This window comes from Microtus oregoni, unplaced genomic scaffold (assembly GCF_018167655.1).
Source record: "Microtus oregoni isolate MIOR12 unplaced genomic scaffold, Mior012 000028F_ref0000031, whole genome shotgun sequence".
NCBI classification, from domain to species: Eukaryota; Metazoa; Chordata; class Mammalia; order Rodentia; family Cricetidae; genus Microtus; species Microtus oregoni.
In genome coordinates this window covers 16,292,919-16,315,768 of record NW_024543087.1, presented here as the reverse complement: position 1 = coordinate 16,315,768, position 22,850 = coordinate 16,292,919, and the positions used below count along the sequence as shown (strand labels likewise).

The window sequence follows — 22,850 nt, the reverse complement described above, 5'->3', positions numbered from 1 at the left end:
GCGGTAAAGAGGAGCAAAGCAAAAACGGAGGTCTCCAACCACCCGAACTCCCAAGGAGCTAGAATCAAAATCCTCTCTCTCTCTCTCTCTCTCTCTCTCTCTCTCTTTCTCTTTCTTTCTTTCTACCAAGGGCTGGAAGTGCAAGCCCCCCTATTCCCCGCAGGAAGAAATCTTGAGGTAGCTGGAACTACCGTGGGTGGGACAGCACTGCCACCCTCCTCTCTGGTCTGCCGAAGCCTTCCATTTCACCATTAAACCTGTGACTCCAGGCCTTAAGCCTGTTGAAGGTCGAGCCCCATAAGAGTCAGATGTGCAACCGCCTAGGAGAATTCTCACTCACAGGGCAGAGGGATGTTCCCAGGTCTAAATTGGGGGGTGGAGGTGGGGACATACACTGGCGCTCGGACAGAGGCTGGGACATAGGACTCGCGGGCACGGACTCAGATCGGTTGCACGAGCCAATAGGGCAGGCTCGGGGGTGAACGGGGACGAGGGGCGCGCGGGCACAGGCGGGCGCGTGGCCGCGGCGGGGGCGCGCGGAGGCGGGCCGGCCGAGGAGAGAGAGGGAGGGAGGGAAGGAGCGACAGGGGAGGGCGGCGCCGGCAGGTTGGCGGCTGCCGCTATTTGAGCGCAGGTCCCGGGCCAGGCACTCAAAGCGCTTGGAGCCAGCGCGGCGGGGAGATCGTAGCGCGCAGCCCGCAGAGGCGCTGCGGCCAGTGCAGCCCCGGAGGCCCCACGCGGAAGAAGGAGGTGGAAAAGAGGCCAGCTTGCCTCCCGCAGCCCGCCGCCCGCGCCCCCCCCCCCCAGCCCGCCGCCGCCGCCGCCGTCCCCCCCCCCCCCTCCCCGCGGCGCCGCATCTTGAATGGAAACATGGCGGTGCCGGCTCGGACCTGCGGCGCTTCTTGGCCCGGCCCGGTGCGGACCGCGCGCCCCTGGCCCGGTCGCGGCCCCCGGCCCTTCCCTGACCCCCGGGACCCAGCGTCCGGGCCCGCACGCCCGCTCTTGCTATTGCTGCCGCCGCTGCTGCTTTTACCACTGCTCACCGCCCCCGGCGCCTCTGCCTACAGCTTCCCCCAGCAGCACACGTAAGTGGCCTTGGCCAGCCGCGGGACCCCGCGGAGCCCCGCGCTCTCCTGCGCCCCTCAGCCAGCGTCTGCCCCTCCTCGCGCCGGGTGTCAGGGAGGGGGTTCTGGGTCCCGTGGCATGCTGCAACTGAGGGTGGCGGCTACAAACCCCGTGGGCTAGCAGCCAGGGTCCCGGAGCTTCTGGCTGCGTTGCGAAACTTCCTTGCGGTGCCCCTGCTTCCCACAGACTGCCCCCACCCCCAAGGGGACAGAGCAAAAAAAATCTCCAATCCCAGGGATGGGGCGAGGGGTTCGAGTCTGTCAGCTGATACTCCAGCCACTGTCTTAGTAATAGAGGATCTTAGGGGTGGTTGAGAGAATGGCCAGAGACCCCTGTCCGCTAGACTTAAAACAACGCATCTGCCCTGTGTTCTATCCCGGGTGGGAACCTAGCGCTTTAGAGTCAGACGTGGGGTCAGACATCCACACTTCGTCTTCTTGGGCCTTTTCCTTTGGTTGGGTGGGGGGGGGGGGGTGCTGGATGCAGAAGATACCAGCACCTTCTTGCTGTGGTCAATGTCACCTGTTCTTGGCCGCCCATTTGAGGGGGCGTTTCTGAAGAGCTCAATAAGGAGAAGGTGCTGGGGTTGGGCCAGAAGGTGAATGATGGGGAGGACCCCTGCCTGCCCCTGATGCTGACCCTGTCGGCTCCTGCTCCTAACAGGGTAATAGCATTTCCAGGTTCTACCAGTCTCCTCACCTTCCCCAGGAGCTGGCAAAGTCGGGCAGTTGTGTCTAGATAGGAAGTGGGTATTCTGTATGTGCCCCGTTAGGACAACATCTGTTTCTTGACACCATGCCCCAACCATATGCCATTGTCCAGACACCCCTTTGGGGCATGACAAGGACCGTGCTTCTGTTTTCTGTCCTCAGCTTTGAGGAGCCACCTGTCCCCTGGACTCCTTCATGAGTGTCCTGGCCCAGGTTTGGGCATGAGAGGAAAGGTCTGGTCCGGCTAGTTTGCGTCATAAGAGTGGTTCTGCCCTTGGGTAGGAGCCCCTGGTTCTGCCACAGAACCTGCCTGCTTCAGCTGGCAGGTTCTCCCAGATGAGGAAAAAACAAACTCGGATGGAGCCCTGCTCCGAGTCTGTCTCCTGTCCTCGCTGCCATCCGTTGCTCTCCTCACACAGCCTGGCCGTGCTCAGGCGGGTGATCAGTAGGCAAATTACAGGTGCCGCACAGACGTGTCCTCTGTCAGCTGTCTGGGTTTTCACGAGCGCAGGGAAGTTCAAGGGTTGGTGGGGTGTGTTATTGTCTTTCATGTGCTGCGATGAAACTGGATTGGAACTACGGCGTCTAAAAAGAGCAAAAGCATTTTTTATTGTTCTTTTTTTCCTCAAAGGCAAGCCACAGTTTTTTTCCCCCTTTCCTAGCTATTTCTTTCCCAGCTCTTCAAGTGAAGGTTTAAGTAGTCGTCTCTTTCTGCCTCTTCTGACCTCTCTCCCCTTCCCTGCAGCGTGCTTGCCATGGCTGCTGGGCCTTCCTGAGTCTCCCCTAGGACAATGTAAAACCCTGAGCAAGGGTGCACCTGTCCCCCCCCCCCCCGCCCGTCCCCAGAAGATGTTGAGGAGGGTGTGACTACAGCCACATATCATTTCCAGCTGGACACTCTTCTCCTTTTGATGTGGTTGGAGTTAATTCGAGGGTTCGGGACGTGTCTTACAAACCATAATTAGGGGATGAAGCAGGGGGAGGGACGGGGCTTTGGGGTCTAGTGGGGGGTGACGAACGTGTGACATCGAAGCAGATTTGCCATGACAGGCAGCGCCCTTCAGCTGCCCTGGTCCCGTGGATGTAGGTTTTATTGATCCTTGCAGGAGGAAGGGGACTCTCGTGGACCCCTCCTAGTGACTGCGTGGTTCCGAGTTAGGGCTTTTGTTAAATGACATAAAAGGCTGCCGCTGCCGCTGGGGTTCCAGGGCTCCAGTGGGGTTGCTCAGGGCTGGGTGGTATCTTGAACCTTCTCCCAGGTCAGAGTGCCCAGCCTCAGAGGATGCTGATACAGGTGGATTCTCAAGCTGGAAAGTGGGACTGTCAGTCCCATGGTACCGGGATGACATGGAACAAGCCTTCTGTGGGGAGGACCCTCAGTGATTAAGAATACCCTTCGGGGTGTGGAGCTGTGGGAAGGGGCCCAGCTTTTCAAACTGCTTGGTTTAATCAAATGCGGGCTTAGGATCTGGTGGCCGTTATCTCTCTGGCAGTGTGGCCGTCTGCCATCGGGTGAAATGAACTGAGCCGTTAGATTATAAAGGGCAGAGGAGTTGCCACTGGAGGGAGGACGCGACTTTGGTTTTAGGAAGAGGGGCCTCTGTTGCCCGCCTGGATCTGAATCGGGGTTTCAGATACATGTGTCATACATGGGTGTGCGTATACTCTCGTGTCTAGGAGGATGGAGTCCTGGAACAGCACATGCTCCCTTTTACCTGCTTCCTTCTGTTCCCGTTTACGCCCACCCCAGCAGTCAGGCCAGCCAGTGCTGCTGGCAGAGAGTCCTGGCTGCTAACAACCTTGATGTAGTTATGTATTTTCTGTCCCTCTTTGTTGCCCCCACACTCCAGTTTTGGGTCTTAGGGTCTCTCTCTCTCTCTTCTCACCTCCTTATTTATCCTGTCATCAATCTGTGCCCACCCTGACTTGCCTGCCCTTTTGTCCTTTCTGTTGGGTCCCTGTACCCTGCCCTGTGGTACCCCTGGTTTTCATGCTCCCCTGCTCAGTGGAGTTCTGGTTCAGTGCTACATGGAGTGCCCATCTGAACTGCCCACCTGCCTGCCTGCACCTCTTAACACAGCTCTGCTCTAGTGATGGGTAGGTTTGGTGCCTTCCTTACTTTGGCATGGGTGAGGAGCAGTGAGGGGCCCTGAAGGGCTTGTACCCCCAACAAAATAATGCCTGTCAGAGTATATACGTGCTTCTCTTCCCGAGCGAACAAATGGGAAGCAGTGCCCATGACGGGGCATGCGTCAGTCTAGCTATGGTTAATGGTGGGTGACGCGCGTCTGTCTGGGCCTGGAGTAGGTCTCTCTACCTCTCTGTGGCTCTCCCTATTGGTGGGAGGCAACATTACATGTGTGGGTCCCCCCTCTTTCCAACAACCTGCACAGCTTTCTCAGGAGGGAGGGGTGAGGCTTCCAGGCCTGCTGCTGCTGTCAGTAGAATGTGGCACTGCCAGGTGCCTGCACCCCTCCTGGTGTGGAGGTTCTGGGGGAGATCTTCGGTTGCTGTGCCCCCTGTACCCGACTTTTATTACACCATTCCTCCTGGAAAGATAGGTCAGGCTAACCTCCTGAAAAGGGAAGAAGGCCACTTTAAAATGGGTACCTTAGGGGCTAGTCTCCCAGATTCCACACCACACCTATGTCCCCAGAAGAGACTGATCCCAAAGTGACAAAGTAAAACTGACTCTCAAGTAAATCAAGTGAACCCTTCAGCTTCCGATGTCTCCTTCTCCCCTCTGCTTGAGTGTAGATAGACACCACCAGCTCTTAGCCTCTTGGAGGACACAGTTTGGAGGCATGCTGGGTGTCGGTGTGAGCCTTGTATGCTCCATTTTGGTCTCTAGATCAGACCCTCTCTTTTGAGATAAACTTGCCTTGATTTCCCCTACTGAAATAATATAATCTTTTTTTTTTTTTTTTGTTTTTTTTTTTGTTTTTCGAGACAGAGTTTCTCTGTGGTTTTGGAGCCTGTCCTGGAACTAGCTGTGTAGACCAGGCTGGTCTCAAACTCACAGAGATCCGCCTGCCTCTGCCTCCCGAGTTCTGGGATTAAAGGCGTGCGCCACCACCGCCCGGCTGAAATAATATAATCTTAAGAGGCTAGTGGGGAGAATCAATGGGAGAAGGGCAGCCACCAGTGAGCAGTGAGCAGGAACCAGGGCAGCGACTGTTAATATCTGTATCAAGTTCACAAGCCTTGGCTGTGGGACCTCAACTGACTGTCATTTCACAATGCCCCAACCCTGCTTGGTTTACTGCATTCTTTTTTTTTTCTTTAAAAAAATTATTTATGTATTTATTGAGGTAAGGTCTTGTTATGTAGACCAGTGTGATCTCTGAGCACTGGGACGAAAGTGTGCTACCACGCCCAACAGGAACTTTCTTCTTGTCTCTCCTTTGCTCCCCTTGTCCAACCATTTGTCGTTGATGATTGGTGGTGGAAGCTGTTGCCAGGGTGATGGTGGACTCCCCTCACTGAGCCCAGGATGAGCTGCTCACCTCTGTTACCAGCTTGTCCTCAGAACCCTTTTCAAGGCCTCCCCCAGACTGGGATACTGAGACCCAAAACCCACATTTCCTATAAGGACCTAGAGGATCTCTGTCAGAGATGTACCCTCGCTGCCAGGGCCCTGGGGACATCTGGACGGGGGTCCTGGAAGTAGGGAGAGGAGCTAAAAACTCAAGTCTTTAGGAAGAAAATGAAAAGGCCGACGACGTGGGAGATGGGTGAGAGCCCCCTTCCCTTCTGTGACCCTGCCTGCTTGTCCCTCTTTTCTCTTTTTGGTCCTCTGCAAGCCAAGGGGCCATCCTTGGCCAAGGCTGGCCTGCCAGTCCTCCTTCTTGTGTGCACGCTGGCCATCATAGAATGTCCCCGCAACCCAGAATTGTCCTTGCCCTACTGCTTTAATTGTGGCAAAGCCTGCCGGGCAGGGTAGTGAGCAGCAGTGTGGGTGTGTGTTGACGCCATTTCCACATTCTATTATGGTTCTCGAAAGAAAGGTCAGAGGTCGGTTTTAATGCACGTGTGAAGTTGGAGCCTCTCAGCTAATTTGCTAGGCCCCTAGAACGTCACAAGACTCCGAGCTTCCAGATGCTTGAGACCAGGTGGGGTTAGGGCAGAAGGCCCTAGGTTCCTGAGGTTGCCTGCAGGTTTAGGAGTCAAAGCCTGCAGGCCTGGGCCCTGCAGGGTAGCATTAGCATTGCCTATGGGATGGGAATGGTCTCTTTCTGAGAAAGGTGCTTTCTCACCTCAAGCCTCCAACCCATTCCAAAATTGCCTGGGAATCCTTGATCTGTGTCTTCTGGTGATTGGGTCCTAGGCCTGGAAAGGGGCCCTAGTTCCTGAAGTCCCCAAGTTGATGGTGAGGAGGTTCCTATCATGACACGGGCCTGAAACTTGCTGAGGAGATTCTCTTCATGTCACGTTTGTTTTTCCTGGCGCCACTGTCTAAACAAGAAGCTACAGAATCAATACGTGTGTTCCCAAAGGAAAGTATATGTATGGTTTGTACTTCTTTTTTCTTTTTAAATTTGTGTTTTACATTACCTTTTGCTCTCGTTCTTTGTAACCTAAAGAGTCTTCTGCATTAGTGTCACTAAGGACCTCAGGGTGTGGAGAGTGTCAGTTCAGATGACCACTGAGCTTGAAATGCCCCTAAAGGGTTCTGAAGTCCCTAGAGGTTTCTTGGGATGCCCTTAAGGAATCAAGAATTCTGTCCTTTGGATGCACACGGATTGAGCATGGCTTTATGTAGACAGGTCCTACCCTGCCCCTGTGAGACTCAGGCGGTTGGTGTGGTTGTCCCCACCACTGATCCTGTCCCCTCTTCCAGTCCTGCTGTTTCCCATGGCCACATGCACTTTCTTACCTGTCTGGTCTTGTCTGATTCTCTTTGCCCTTCCTCCCTCCCCCATTGCTACTGGTGACTGTGCCTGGTGGTGCTAGGCGACCCTGCTTAGCTGTGTGTGTATGGGGTGAACTCTTTACTTGGGTTGGGGTGCCTCTGTCAAGAGCAAACCCAGACCAGCCTTCTCTGGTGACCTTGGACAGAGGTGTCCTCCCCCCCCCCCCCCCCCCGCCAGCCACCACACCTAGCCTCAGTCTCTTCTCTTCTCAGATCTTTCGACCCTGACATTCCAGCCCTCTAAGAAGACAAGTGTGGGGATCTTCCTTCCAGCTCCTCTCCATTCTAGCAGGGGTGAGGCGGGACCCACCCCCAGCCCACCTGCTCTCTGTGTGCATGAGGTTGTCTGGGCCTAGTACCTTGGGTGCCTTGATGCCTCTTGGCTTCTGACTGACCCACTTTGGGCTCTGATTAGCCTAATTGTTTAGCAAAAAAGGAGGAGGAGAGGATGTTTTTCCTGCTGGTCTTTAACCATATCTTCCCACCTTAAAAGTGATGCTCACCAAACAGAGGAAACAGGGAAGGAGATGCTCCTCCATCATTCTCCCTTCCATTCCCTTAGATCCTAGGCTCCTTGCTTCCTCCCCCAATAGAGGGCCAGTCCTTTCTGAGCAATGCCCTCTTAGTGTGCGCCTAAGAGTGTCACCCCCCCCCACACACAAAGCCTCATGACCTTGGGTGCTTACTAGGCTTCTTTAGAGTTGGGGACCTCTGTTGTACCCCATAGGTTGAGATGGGGCAGATCATGAAGAATAGATGTACTTCTAGGCTCTAGATCTAGGAGGGTGCTCAGGTAGAGCTGTGCCTACCCTGAGTGTACTGTCCCCTTACCTATAGCATCCATTATTCAGTAAGAGCCTGTGGGTACCTGGACCCAGTTAGGGTTTCTGGGGCTTTCCTGTTGTACTGGGCCCTCATCTTGGCCTTAGTGCAAATGTAAGCCTATAGGTAGGATGGTCTACAGCTGTGTGTTCGTGTATGATTTTGCACATGTATTTGACGTGCATCATATTGTTTACGCACCTGATTGTGTGCCTGTGAGTAGGTGTGTGCTAGCACAGTACTTGTATGCCCATGTGTAGGTGTATACATGCAGACATGTTTTTGTATGCACACAGGCACATATGAGCTCAAATGTGGGCGTGTGCTCATGTGCCTCTGTGTGTGTGTGATGCAGGCACATGCCAGTTTATCTCTTCAGCCAGAATGTGCTTGCCGTACCCACCTTCTGTACCTGCCTTTGATGCGAATGCCAGGAGTTGGTGGGCGAATGCTGGCAGTGGGAAACAAAGCCTCCTGCTTGTGAAGACCTGTGTTTTGCAAACTCTTGTGTCAGGGACAGCCTGAGTTGAGGCTGAGCTACAAAGTTTGATCATCCACCAACTGGCAGGATGACAGTCTGAGAAGAAAACACACGGAGGCTGTGTCCTCGTAATTCAGATTTCTGCAAACTAAATGGTATTTAGATTCACCAGAGGACTTGGGACTCTGAGGAGCTCTGGGAGGCCTTGGAAAAGCAGAGTGTCTTTCCAAGTAGCCCTTGTGTGGAGAAAGTCTGTAGGGGTCACATGGAGGAGATCAGTGTTCTGGCAAACGGGAAGACTTTTGCTGTGTGACCTTGGGCTGCTGGGTTTCCCTCTCTGCACACTTTTCATTTGCACAGTGAAGGGCAAGGAGCACCTGCAGCAGGTTTTGGGGTTCCTGCCCAAGGCAAGATGCCCTGTGATGAGTAGTCACTATTCAGCATCTGACCTGTCGACCCTGTGTGCTCTATTCAGTGTCTCTAGTAAGATTCAAGGATGAATTTTTGTGTCCTGAATCTTTATGAGATTGGCTGTCCTGGTCCCCCCCATTAGGGCACTGGCGCTTGGGTTCTGATGTCTGAGAGAACCGTAAGTTTGACTTTATTGGCGTTCTTAATGTCTGTGTTGGAAGGTAGGATGGCCTATGGTTCTGGGCAATTTGAGAAAGGATGCCATCTTTATACTAGGTGGAAGGCAGTATCTGGTACCCCAGTAGGCAGAGATCCTCTCCAGTGCTACCCCCAGCCCACCGCTGTGCCTGGCAGAAGACAGTGGGCACCAGTGAACAGCAGCTTACAGGGCAGGACACAGAGAACAGATAAACAGATGGGGTGGCAGAGGAGTATCTTCACCAGCTGCGGGATCATCGCTCTGAAAGGGCCTGGGAATGATGAGGTCCCTGAGGCTCGGGGAGGAAGATGGGGGGTCGGGGGAGGCTTGTCCCACAGTCAGCTGGGCAGGGCTGATGCCAAAGCAGAACAGGAGAAAAAAGGCAGAAGGGATTCCTGAGGTGCTTTGGACAAGACCTTGGTGTTTAAATAATTGGATGGGCTGCCTCCCTGCCTGCAAGTCTCCCTGCCCGCCTGATGCTGGCTGCAACCCGGGCAGAGAGACTACAGGTAGGGGTGCAAGGAGTGTGTTTGAAGGATCAAGGAACCTGTGCAAAACCAGCTGGGCACTATGGGCCTTGTGTGCTTCCTGGACTTAGGAGGAACCCAGACGCAGAAGCTCCAGGAGAGCCACATGGCCTGGTTTCATATGCAAGGAAACCGAGGCCCAAGGAAAGGGAAGGGAGCCTTCAGATGCCACATTTATGTTGTGGGCTAGGGCTCAGTGCATGCAGCTTAAAGGGTGATTTCCCATGCAGCCATTTGCACACTGGGACACGCAATCATTCGTCTTAAATAGCCATATCTGTGGCCTGGGGTAAGGGAGCAGTCGGGGTCCCTTGGGTGAACTTAAAGAAGACTGTCTTTGTAGTATGGTACTCCAGTCCTATGGGGGTGGGGTAGACCTCGATGCTGATGTCCCTGTGCTGTTTCAGAGTCACCTAAACTTTCTGGTTCTCCTTGGGAAAAGCATCCTTGCCACTAGGCAGGAGGGTGGGTACCAAGGGATGGGTGTGCTCCTCAGACCGGTAGAAGCCCCTGCTTTGCCTCGAGTTTCCAGCCTGACATGGCATTTCAGTCTTGATAGCTTCCTTCCGCAACCGCGTTCTCCCGCTGGCGCTGCCTGAAATGCTGCATTTGAAGCCTTAAAGGTCAGGCTCGGTGCTGCCATCAGCTTCAACAAACAAACAACAAAGCACCCCACTCCGGCCCTGCCCCCCGCTTCAGTTATTAGAAATGTGAAGGCGCTGGCAGAACTACTAACCTCCGCACAGAGCCTTTCCAGAAGGACCTTTCTCAGTCCTCTCTGGGGCCCATCCCCGCCATGTCCCTTTATGGGAATTAACTGTGACCTACACTCCAGCCTGGAATTCAGATCTTTGCCTGGGCTGCCACTAGCCCTGGGAATACCTCTTCTCCAGCCAGCTAGAGCCACGTGCAGGTCCTGTAGGCTCTCTGGCCTCCCTGACTCCTGGCTTCATCCAGACTTCTCTGTCAGGTTGGTCTTCTCAGCCCCAGTGATGGGGTGAGGAGCCTTCCTGAATGATGCCCACTCTGTGTCTCTCCTATAGTCCTGCACCTGGGCCAGTGCTAGGCTACTCTATGGGGCCTGTGGGGGAGGAGAGGTTGTGCTGTCACACAGTGGACACTGAGTCTGTGGGACGTGTTTGGTTATGGCGATGACGAATCAAGGCTGCTCCAGTGTACACCTTGGCAACTCCAGTAGGAGGTTTCTCCCTGTGGTTAGGCCTTTCCTCCTATGACAAGGAGTCAGAGGTTGATAAGTATAAGCTGTCAATGAGAACCAGCTCTTCTGTGCTCTGCCTGGCTGGCCTTACTTTGGGTATGGCCGACTATTTTGGTCAACTTCCCTAACAGCAACAAGATGGCTGCCACAGCTCCAGGCATCATACCAGACCCTGACTTTATGGATAGAACATGAGATAGTTCCTCTGGGTTTCTGTTAAGAGGAGAAGAAACCTTGCCTAGAAGCCCCTAGCCTACTTCCCCTTACACTTCATTGGTTAGCACTGGGTCACATGCCCACTCTAAACCAATCGCTGGCGATGGAGAAGGCACATTGTGATTGGTTCAGGCTAATCAGGATTTACCCTTGAGCTGAGGATGGGGTCACCTTGGGGCTGGAGGTGGAGATTCTGCAGGCTTGGGTTCTGTTAGCAAGAAAGCTGGCTTGATGGAGGGTAGGGAGACTATGGCTGCTCCAGGGTTAGACAAAAGGGGTGGAGAGGAGCTAAGGAAGCAGGAAAGGAGGGAGAAAGATGAGAGGAAAGGGGAGACATAGTCAAGAAAGCAAGAAAGTAGTTATTTGACCCACAACATCAGTTTCTGAGAGCTGGGCTCTGGTAGTGTGTTTTGTACATGCTGTCCAAGGAGGCCAGTTCACACATACCCTGTTTCACACTCAAGACAAAAGGAGGCTCCCAGCAAGGCTAAGTGATGCTATTGTCTCACACATAGCAAGTGGTGGCTCAGGGTTCCCACTCCCACTCAGATGCTGTCCATGTAGCTCCAGGCAGCCTCTAACCGCGGGGTATTTGGGGTGTCACTGTAACATTTATATGTCTCATCATACATGGCCATCTGCAAGGACTGGCCCTCTCTGATGGAAACCTTGGTGGGTTTGTCGTGGGAGCTTTCTCTCTGAGCCTGGAGCAGCCCTGGAGGTGGCGGCATCTCAGAGATTAGGGGACCCGGTAGGACAGCGCGGTGTCCCCCTACAGCATAGCTGTGGCTCTGTGCCTTTGTTGTGCCAGCTCCTGCGAGGTACAGGTGGAGAAACTGAGTCCTACTGAGAGACAGCGCTTGAGCTTCCGAGCAGGTGAGGCATAGTCTAGACCCCCTACCCATGAAGATGTGCTGTGCTGTGCCAGCCAAGGTTGGCCAGCCTGGATGGAGGAGGTCGTTTGGGTCACTTAGTTTCTTGGTCAAGGCAGGGGCAAGCTGTTCTGGGCAGCAGAAGCTGCTAGACATTACCAACCCACTGGCAGAGGGGCATACCCTGATGCTGTGGAGCCAGTCTGCTGGCCTGCCCTAATGGGTTGCCATGAGCATCCCGTGGCCATGGGGAAGATCCCGACTTCACTGGGTACTGTCTGTGAGATCGCCTCCTCACCCCAGAGGGAGGGCAGCTTTTAGGAAGGGCTATACTTGTGCCAATAGTGGGACTATATTTGTGCCTGGGTATTGCTGATTGGCTCCCGATGAGTAATAAAGTTCACACTCTAAATCAGCTGTGTTCCCATGATCTGGAGCCCACCTTCCCATTTCTCTTTGAGCTCTACATTGAACCAGTCCTTAGTCTGAGTTGGGCACCCTGGCTCTTTCTGGCTCCTAGGATAGAGTGCCCCTCTGGTCATTAATCCTCACCTACCACATGAGGGTATGGCCCTCCGGAACTGTTTGGAATCCAGAAAGGGAAGGGTATGTCCTCTCCTGGGCACAGACGAGAGCCCTTCTGTCCACTACAGTCCTCCTGTGGTCCACACCTATTTCTGGCACCTGCTGGAAGCTGGTGGCATTGTGTCCCTTGTGCATGTGGAGTAGAGGGGAAGAACAGTTGAGGCTTGCTCCTTATTTCCCACCTCCACCTCTTCTTTCCTGTAGCCCCTCTGCCTCAGGTTGCAGCCAGCATCAGGCAGGCAGGAAGACTTGCAGCAGGGAGTGAGGCAGCCTATCCAATTATTTGAATTAGGAAGGTCCAGAAACACCAAGGACTTGTGAATGAACACCTTAGGAATCTCCTCTGCCCTTTTCCTCCAGATACCTCTTGTTCCGCTTCAGCTTCAGCCCTGCCCAGCTGACGGCAGGGGTCTGTACAAATCCCTCATCTTCCTCCCTGAGCCTCAGGGGCCTCATCCTTCCCAGGTCCTTTCAGAGCAATAATCCTGCAGCTGGGTGAAGATACTCCTCTGCCACCCCATCTGTTTATCTGTCCTCTGTGTCCTGCCCCGTAAGCTGCTGTTCATTGGTGCCCACTGTCTTCTGCCAGGCACAGGGGTGAACTGGGGGTAGCACCGGAGAGAATTTTTGCCTACTAGGGTACCAGATACTGCCTTCCACTTACTATGAAGATGGGGATAATTGAGAAGGACTTCAGAGGGTCCGATCAGCCCTAAGCAAACCCACCTGTGGTCCAGCTAACGTTTGCTTGGCGAGGAGTCACTGTCCTCTGAAACCTCCCACATCTCCCTAGGAGGGTCATGGGCATTCTAGGATACTTCAGTACCCACTTCTCCAGTATGTGTCTGTCAGGGCTGTGTGCCCAGGGCTACTGTCTTCAGCTCCTGGACTGTGCCTCTCAAGTGCTCAGTAAATGTTTGCAGAGCAAGGAGCTCACGATCTGCACGATGCTCCCAGGGCTGGACTGGTCATGTCTCCGGAAGCTGAAGCAGACTTAGCCGTGGTTTGGAATGGGGTCTCCTGTGGGCCTATTTTGGCTGCTGCTAGAGTGCAACCTGCACCCCTGTCTTCCAGCAGTGTTGCTGCACTGGTTTCCCTGAGGGTGAAAAGGGGGTCAGAGACCCATAGGACTATAGCATTTAATGTGGAGGTGGGGATCCTTTTCTGTTTGCTTGTCTGTTTAGAGATGAGGTAGCCTAGGCTGGCTTCAGGCTTTAGAATCACTGCATAGCTAAGAATGACCTTGAACTTCAGCTTCTCCTGCTTCCAGGTCCAAGTTCTGGGATTACAGGCATGTACCATGACACCAGGCTTATGTGGCAATGGAGACTAAACCTCCTGGGCCTCGTACATGCTAGACAAACACACTGCCAAATGGGCCTCATCCCCAGACCAGAACCCGTATTTTTCTAGAGCCCTCCAGGTTAGCCAAGGTGGAGAACTGTGGCCAAGGGGAGAAATGGGAAAATAAATACCCATTCTTCTTGACAAGGGTGAGGGTGGACTGGCTCCAAAGAGTTTCCCCGACCAGAGTAAGAGGTCATGCTGTTCCCAAAACCCTGCACATTTCCTAGGTTTGGGGGGTGGGATGTCCAGGCCTCCTGAGAAGGCTGTCCCACTCCCTCCAATCGGTTCTGCAGTGATGTTTGCCCAAGCCCCACCTCCCTGTTGAACACTTCATAGGCTGCTTGTCTGTCCAAACCCATCTCCCAACTGCCTTCCCTAGTTAAGCCCACTCCCCACACCTTCACTGTGCAGTGAGCTCAGTGCTCTCAGGAGCTCGCAGTCTGTGGGGAAGGTGGACAGCGAAGACGTGTGTGTAGCTGAACAAAAGATACCCCCGAATGACCCAAGCATCATGGAATATTCAGGGAATGTGGAGACATCATACTCCAAGCCACCGATTGTCTCTAAACCTTCCTCAGTTGGGGTTATGGAGGTTCTGATGGGTCACATGGACGCACCTTCCAGTGAAGATAAGCTACTGTTGCTGCGGGGCCAGGCAGAAAGCAGGGGTAGAATCTGAAAGAGGCTGTCTAGTGCCTGGCTCCAGCTCCAGGTGCTGAACTCCTGGTTACCCGTTTCTCCTTCCTTGCTCGTCGACACTGTTGCCCCTTTGGGCAGTGCCTTCTAGTGCCCAGAACGTCTTGGGAAGCCAGACCATGCAACTGGGGCCAGTCAGCCTGCTGCCCCACAGCCCCAGTTTCCTCGCACAGAGCTTCTGGGAAGTGGGTGGCAAGGAGCAATCCCAGAGGCCATTAAATCGAGTGATTTACATGGTTCCTGAGCTAGTGCCGGGAGAAATATATTTCACAGGTGATTTCCAGACTGGTGGCGTACAGATGAGGCCATTACTCTAAAATGAAGCAGGATGGAGACTCCATGTGCCCATCTGGAGGGACCTGTGGCTTTGAGTTTTTTGTTGTATAATGTGCATACCTACTATGTGCTAGAAACTCTGCAGGGAGAGGAGCCGAGGAATCACAATGCCTCCTAGTTACAGAGTTCCAGGCATTCGGTGCCTTCGTTACTTCATCTTTAAAGGGAATTGGATGTGTTTTTATCAGTCATTTAGCCCTGTTCTGAACAACTGATGTTGTAATGGCATGTAGCTCCTCTCTGCCTGGCTGCCATTTTGGAGGTGCCTTTCAAAGTGGGGCTTCCGGGTGGCCCATAAGCCCCTTCTTGATTTAGGTGTGGATCCCTAGGAGCCCACAGAGGTGTTTTGCATAGAGTACCAGAGAGCAAGAAAAAAATACCGAAAATGGTGGGCCTTTCTTGTCAGTAAGAGGGTCTGGTGTTGGGGCACCAGGTAGAGTGTAGAGGATAATGGTGCTCCAGCCTTGGGCTGGGAATGTAGCTCAGTTGGTCAAGTGCTTATCTAGCATGCGCAAGGCTGAGTTCAAGTCCCAGCACCACCTAAACTGGGCACAGTGGCATAGGCTTGTAAACCTATCATTCTGGAGGTAGAGTTAGGAGCCTCTAAAGTTCAAGGTCACCCTCAACTATGTAGAAAATTTGAAGCCAGCCTTTGCTACCTTGACTGAATCTCAGTACCTCCCACTCCCACCTCAGGAATAAGGATACTAGTTACAGAGTTTAAGCTACAATGTTGAAACACATGAGCCCGGAGGGTTGTGGCGGTGCTGACCTTCAATCCCAGCACTTGGGAAGCAGAAACAGGTGGATCTCTGTGCATTTGAGACCAGCTTGGTTTACAAAGCGGGATCTAGGACAGTTGGGGCTACACAGAGAAACCCTGTCTTGAAAACAAAAGCAAGCAAGCAAGCAAATACAAACCATGGGCAACAGGCTCAGCAGCAGGACCCAGTTTTGATGGGCACAGGTGTGTGTTCTGTGGTTGATTGATTAGAGTGGAATCCTTAGAAGTGTAGTCCTTAGCTGCCAGTCTGTTGTTCTCCCTTCCTCCCAACTCAGAGGGCCGAGCTTTCTGGTATATACAGAGGAGATCCTGCCTAGGTTATTACCTGCCTAGGTTGGGTACCATCAATTGAGTAGCGTCCATGACTCCTGAGTTTCCCACTCTCTGTGTCTATTTTCCTAATACCTCATTGTTGGGAACCTGCCACCCTTACCACCCAGTACAGTCTTGGGCAAGTCGCCCCACGTTTCCAGGCCTCAGTGTCTGTGTCTGTGAAGTGGGCATAAATTGGTTTGCGCCTAGTAGTTTATCTTGATAGCAGTCACAAAGAACACCTAGCACACAATGGGTGCTTTACCCCCTATTTCCTGTGTGTTTGGGTGTTTGCTGAGGGTGAAACCTCTCTCCCAGCCCCCCATTGCAGCCTCTTTCACACTGCAGAGAGAGAAGGTCAGACCAGGTGTCAGTTTGGGGAAAAAAAAAATCTGTCCTCAAATCTTCCCAGAAGATTTTGTCCCCTGGCTCCAAACAAGAAGGATGGTTATGGATCCAGGTTCCAGTCTCAACCTAAGGTGAGGCTTGCTAAAATACAGTGAGAACTGTGGGCTTGTGGGGGTTGGTGAGGGAAATCCAGGAGGGCTTTCTGTCAGGGGTGACTGGGCCAGATGAGGTGGGACAAGGCCAGAGAACAGAGCTGTCCCTGATGGGCTGGCCTCTGAAGTCTTGGCCTGGATTCTCCTGGGTCTCTGAAGGCCTAGGAACTAAGGAGGAACAAGAGATCTTGAGGGGTCTCTGTCCTCCTCAAGGCATGAAACCACATTGAGGACAAGCAGAGGACGGCTATTTGTAGCTCAGTGAGGAATTGACTCATACTGGGGGAGGGGAAGGACTGCAGGAGGGGAGATGGGGACTGGTGAATCACAGAATCTGACCAGAACGTGTGACGCCATGTGGACGGGGTCTGTCTGGACACCCCCACGGGGGCTTTAGGTATTGGTTGGGGCAGTGATGGGAGGATGTCACACATGAGCTGTCCCTGACTTATTTGGTGACTTCTACAGGTGTCCCAGACCTGCTCTTACCTTCTGAGACCAGCGAGGCTACTCACTCCATCAGAGCACCTGGCTAAGCACACAGGGTGGTGGCCATATGGCCACCTCCTGTGAGCCAATTTGAGGGACCTTCGCTTATCGGCTTGGGAAATGGGTCTGGGTGGGGCCTGACTATAGGAGTCATGCTGTGTGTGGTGTGGGTGGCTGAGGACCTAGGAAGTCTACGACAGAAAACCTGCCTCCTGTAACTATGGCTGAGGCCCCTTGCCCTGCCCCGAGGCCTCGGTTCCTCTATAAGTGGTCCTGGCTCACTGGTGAATCCCAGTTTAGGATCGGGAACTTCACAAACAGTGACACCTGGGTGCTGGCATTCATGAGCCTCTGCTGCCAGGGAAGTTGTTGGCATCTTCCAGACCTCAGGAAAGGATTCCAGACCCTACCTTCTGCGATGAGCTATAAAACACACACACACACACACCAGGACTTTCTCAGCACAGTGCAGGGAAACTAAAGTTGTGTTAAACAAGACTCTGGGGCTCGCATAGAATTTAGCTGGAAAATAAAAGGTCTCACTGCCGGGGCTGTTGAAAACCACTCATATGGCCCAAACTTATCAGCCTATAGATGGGAAACTGAGGCACAGACAGAAGATCATGTGTGCTTGCACGGTGTCCATATCCTTCAGTTCAGGGCACCAGAACCCAAGTGAACATGAGAAAGCACCTTGAGCCAAAGGGTGGGGGAAGGTACCTGATGGCCTTCATTGCGGGCAGGGTGACAGGGTGGCGGACAGTCCCCATTCAGGCTATTCCTCTGCGCTTTCTTCTTGCTTCCTGGAAGAAGTGTCTGTGCCAGCACACCACCCTTCTGAGAGAGCCATGAATTATGCAGAGAAGCCACAGGCCTGGGCAGGCCCATCATAAATGAGCCTTAATAATTCATACCGAGAGGAGCCAGGGAAAGGGGGGCCTCCTGGGCTAGTTCTGGGACAGCCTTCATTGGTGAGTGCCTAGAGCTGGCCACTCACGGGCTGGAACAGCATTCCTGGGAGGTCAGCAGGTCTCAGGGGAAGTGTATTTGCTCAGTCAAGGACCTGTTCCTCAAGGCCAGAGATCTGGAACGTGAGCAGCCCAAGGCAGAAGCATTTGCTGAGGAGAAAATAGCTAGTTAAAACAGTGACCCTCCAGGAGGAATAGAGACCGGTGACTGCTAGAGGAGAGATTGCATTTTAAAATAGAGTTGGGGGCGGGGCTTCACTGAGCTGGCGGACTGTATGCAGAGGCCTGGGGGCTTCACTGAGCTGGTGGCCTGTATGCAGAGGCCTGGAGATTGGCGGAGGACTGTGGGCCACTGAAGAGAGACTGTTCTAGGCTGAGGAAACCGTGTGTTCCAAGACGTGTACTGTGAGCTCAAGGCTATGTTCAGCCACACTGAGCAAGGCCACTGAAGGATAGGGCTACTGGTAGGCTTTGGCTTTTCCTCCGGGCCCAGGACCTAAGTTTGCTGCATATAAGAGGAACACCATCCCAAAAGGATACCCTGGCTAGATATGATCAAGAAACTGGAGAAATGAGCTGCTGAAGCAAAAACTAGCAACCAGTGAGCCAGCTGCAGCTGGTCCAGGGGAGATGATGGCCGCCCAAGCCAGACTGGGGGTAGGGGTTGGGAGTGGGGACTGAATGGTGGTTAGTGGGGTGGGAAGGGCACATTGTGAAGGTGCAGCCAGTAGGATTTGCACAATAAGTTGGATGTGGGTGTGAGAAAAATAGGCTCCTAGTCACCCCCAAAACAGGGCTGACCATCAGCAGCGGTAAGAGGTTGAGGGAGGGGAGTGGCCCTAGAGGGAAGGCTAGGATCTTAACTTCATACACATTCAGACTCCTGCTAGACACCCAAGTGGCCATATTACATCAGTAACTAGACTGGTGTCTTCAGGAAAGAGAAAAGCCATTCTGATTGGCCTTCATGAGCCGTGCAATCTTGGGGACTTCACTCAGTTGCTCTCTGCCTCAGTTTCCCCCCTGAGGATTGGAGATAGTGATTGGGCTGCTGAGACGGTTAATTAAGAGAATACACTGTAGTCCCAGGGACCCTAGGCAAGAGGGCTCCAGTCATACCTCTTGAGGCATGAATTCTGGAGTGGACTCGGGGACCTTGGGACAGCCCTGTTTGATTAGGAAAACTGAGATTTGTTTGTGGCTCATAGAGAATGAATGGCCTGGTACATGGAAGACAGAAGAAAGATGGCCCTAGGGTCTCTGCTCACCAAGGCCAGGACCCTGATCAGTGCTGACCCGCTCCTCCACACTTCCCTGCTGCCGGTCTTCTGCCCTCTCCCTGTTCCATCTGCCTTCGCCAGCCCCTCTCCCACCAGGGCACTGTTACTGAGTAGAACTTATCCCCTAGGTGCTAGAGTAATCTACTTTAGGGGTTTCTCGTTGTAGCTAGAATGCTCCATTGAGACCTGAAGGAGGAGGCGGTCATACCTATGTAGCAAAACCTGAGGGAAACAGAAGTGAGACTCAGAACTTCGCCACCGTTCCTAACTGCCACCAGGAACCCTCTTTCTAAAGCCTGACCCAAGCGCACAGCCCTCCTTGCTCATGTGCCAGCTTCCTTGCCCTTGGTGGTGAGATAGGGGGTTGTGGTCATTTGTTCTGTGACCCTGGATCTCCTCTATGTCTCTCTCGGCCAAGTGGGCTACCTGGACTCTCCTGGCCCCGAGTGACAAGACTCCCTGGCTCCCGTCCTTGTTCCTTTGTTCCTCTCCCAATCCCCAGCAGGCTGTTTTGAGTAAATATTGGGTGGACCCAGTGCCCTAATTAAAGCCAAAAGACCATTAGTGTGTAGAGGGGTGGGGGTGGGGCCAGGGTACAAGTTTGCTGCCTCCCAGCCAAGCACCAATTAGAAGGAAAAGTTCTTCTTCAGCAAAGAAGGGACAGCCCCATAATTAATAACCTCATTAAGAAGCAGTATTTGGGCAGGGTCCCAAGACACACGTAGATGAGTAGACGAGGCAGTGGATTTGTACTAATTCAAGCATCGGCGGTACTAGCCTCTGCCAACTTCCCAGAGTCCCCGAGTCCCTAGTGACAATTGGGCTGCATGAGATGGGGAAGGGTTCTGAAGGTCCCCTTGAGTCACAAATAGTTGGATGATGTCTAGTCCCCTCTGAGTCCTGTGCCTCAGTTTCTCTGCTTGTGAATCTGGACGGAGGGTGTAAGACGAGAAGCCTTACACCACCACAAATCAGCCCAGCATGCACACCCAGCCCCGCCTCGCTCTGGCCTCCTTCCCACCATGGCCTGACACAGGTAGTGTGAAGCCGGTGTTGTGTCTTTGAGACCGTCTTTGATGGCCTGGCCCACCTGGCCTCTGGCTGGAGAACAAGTCACTTTGACTAGACTGTTCCCTCTGCCAGCTTTGTCATCTGTGATCAAATTGAGGTGGGGTCCTTCTGGACGCAAGTGCTGAACTTTGAAATATGCTGGGGCTCAGCAGAAGGAAGGATTCAGTGGACTCGGCAGTCCCTTCTCTTTCCCAAGGCTTTCAGAAACAGGACACAGGGAGGGTGTGGCCATCCTGGAGGCCCATCTGAGGGAGACTGGATGGTGGGAAGATAGCCCTACAGCCTAGACTGTAGCATGAGAGTGTGGGATACAGTCCTTGTTAGCTTTCTGTATATGAGACAAACTTCCACCTGCTTCCTCTTTGGGCCTGGGAGCTGGACAGGATAGTCAGCTTAATCTTCATTTTCTGGGTGGGAAAATCCGAGAGCACACATCTGGCTCAAGAGATTGGAATGGCAAGGGCTGGACCTAGGCATTTGGGTGTGACATATCATCTGCACACATGGTCTGGAAGGATGCCCTAGGGAGGTAGCCCTGAGGATGCCACGATTCTCGAGGATAGCCTTGAACTTTCTGCCACCTGTAGTTGGTGAGAGCCTAGGAGAGGGGAGGCTGCTCACAGCTGCCATTGGGGGAAGCACACCTCTCCTGGGCCAGCATGGGGTAGTAGACTCTGTGAATGCCACCAGCTTGTCTTCCCCGGCCAGATCACCCTGGCTGTGGCTCTCCAGAAATCTTTGGTCTGTCTTTCCATCTCCCGCTCCCCCTCTTGTTCTGTCTTTCTTCCTCCCAGAAGCCTGTGAAGGAGATGAGGTGGAGGTGGCAGGCCAATTGAAATATAATCAGAATAATTGAATAGCACTTTATTTTAAATTGTTGCCTCCCCCAAAGCGGGGAGAATAATTGGCCAGCCTGTCACAAGAGAAGCAAGAGACCTGGGCCTTTACTAGTGCCAAGCTTGCTTCTCTGTGCCCTTGGCAGCCAGGAGGTTCAGCTGTGCCTTCTCCCTGACACCCTTGCCTGCTCCAGCTGAGCCCTGTCCTCACACCTGCCTTCCCGCTCCACCCCCAGTGTGCACCCCTTGCCCTTAGAAATGATGGCTGCTCTGCTGAGCTCAAGTCCCTGGTGAAAGAGGATGCCTGGCGGGGGCAGCAGGGTTTTGATAACGAAAAAAAAAAAAATAGCTTCCAATGCGGTGAGAAAGGCCTGCAGAGGCAGGACTCAGGGGTCTGAGTCCCTCGCTCCCATCAGGCCTTGGCCTCTTCTGGGCGTGTCTGCTGTTACACACTGTCCCTCCCTTCCTTTGTGGTCCCGCTGCAGGGTCCAAGCTGCCCACGCTGTCCATGCCCTCTGAGGGTGAACCAGCAGTGTCACCTGTCTCTGGTTTTTTGATTTGTTTAATTATAGATGAGTTTTCTGCATAATTTATTCCAAAAGCCTGGATTATACTGTACAATTAAATCACATTCTGATCAACAACTTCACATATAAAATTAACAACCAACAACAGTTTATGCCACTGCATCTGCGCCCGGGCTCTTTCTCTTTTTCCCCTGTCCCTTCCCTGCCCCCTCTCCTCCTCCGTGCCCTCCTCTCTCTTTCCCTGTCCTCAGGGTGAGCATTTTTAGCCGGTCTCAAGGCTGGATGGTCCCACCTGAGGTTGGACCTACAGACTCCCAGCATTCTAGATGGCTTCTGGATGGTTCTGTCTACTAAATGGCTTCTCAGCACCAGCTCTTCCCCTCACATATGGTTGATTTTCCTCTCTTGCCTAATGGTGACACCTTGCCCCGCCCCCCACTGGCATCTTGGCTTTAGAGACTGAGACCTGAGACCCTACAGTTCCTAGTGGTAGTTTCTTCCCTACTAGGCTGACTCAGTGTGCTGCACCCCACTCTCCCTTTGTGGTCTGTCCCCCCCTACCCTCAGTAGGTCTTTTGATCCTGAGGATAAAGGCCCTACTGTATGATTGTCTAGTCGCTAGGAGACTGTACAGCATGGTAGCAGCGTATCAAGGTGTCCCTGTGGATATGTTCTAGACTGGTCTTGAACTTTTGATTCTCTTGCTCCCACCTCCTGAGTTCTGCTACTGCAAGCGTGTGCCGTCACAGCTGGTTGACGTGGTACTAAGCAAGCACTCTACCAGCTGAGTTATGTCCCCCAGGTCCCCTGTTCCAGTATTCAGACAATTATTATTATCCTTGTTGACAGGTGGGAAAGCTGAGGTTCCAACAGGGACAGAACTCTCCAAGACTCCACAGCTGGCAGTCTCCCCTGAGGCTTCTCGGAGCTGTTCTGCAAGGAGGATGGACCTAACGGAGCCAACATCTTTTTAAGTGTATAACCGGGTACCCATCTTGCCAGGTGGCTTGGCTTTGCTATCTGTAAATCAGGGCTGCAACACCTTTGCTTCCCCCGTTCAGGCTTGTGAGAAGACAGGGCACAGTCTCCATCCTGTCCCCACAGCAGTCATAAAGTGCGGGGGGGCCCTGGCTGCACCACCTCCTCCTCTAGAGTTCTCTCCCTCACCGTCCTGCTAATTTGGCACTTACAGGCACTTAGAGATAAGCAGTGTCATTTCAGTGAAGAGGATGGAAAATCCCCAGGATCTGAGGATAGAGCAGGTAGACATCTTTGTTAGAATATGACCTGTGGGTAGCACTACCTGGCCAGGGGGCATTGGCATGGGCTCATGGGTCCAAGTCCACAGGAGCACGGGCAGGATTTGATCCATTTACCTTTGAGTGAGTGAGACTCTGGATTCTGACGCATCTCTCATTCTCCCAAAGTGCCCACGCCTTTCTGTGGGATTGAACCCAGGTATGCCTCTGTCAGGGTTGAGTTTGCTTTGGTGTGTGATTTTTCTAGGAATGCTGCAGGCATACTCACTTCATCAGCTTCTCAGTACTGTACATCCCCCCCCTCCCAGCTAGCACTGGCCACTGGCCAAACCCTCGAACCCACAAAGTCATATCTGTGTGACAATG

The 22,850-nt window shown here is 53.3% G+C and overlaps 1 protein-coding gene across 8 annotated transcripts in view; it reads left to right on the top strand.

Annotated features, from left to right (window-relative positions):
• The first annotated feature begins 587 nt into the window (after positions 1 to 587).
• Cacna2d2 (calcium voltage-gated channel auxiliary subunit alpha2delta 2) overlaps positions 588 to 22,850 on the top strand; it is a 130,593-nt gene continuing 108,330 nt past the window's right edge. For all 8 annotated transcript variants that reach the window (XM_041677088.1, XM_041677086.1, XM_041677087.1 and 5 more), the window contains exon 1: positions 588 to 1,085. In XM_041677088.1, coding sequence (XP_041533022.1) covers positions 871 to 1,085 — 215 coding nt within the window. In that variant the 5' untranslated portion in view covers positions 588 to 870. The remainder of the gene's footprint in view (positions 1,086 to 22,850) is intronic.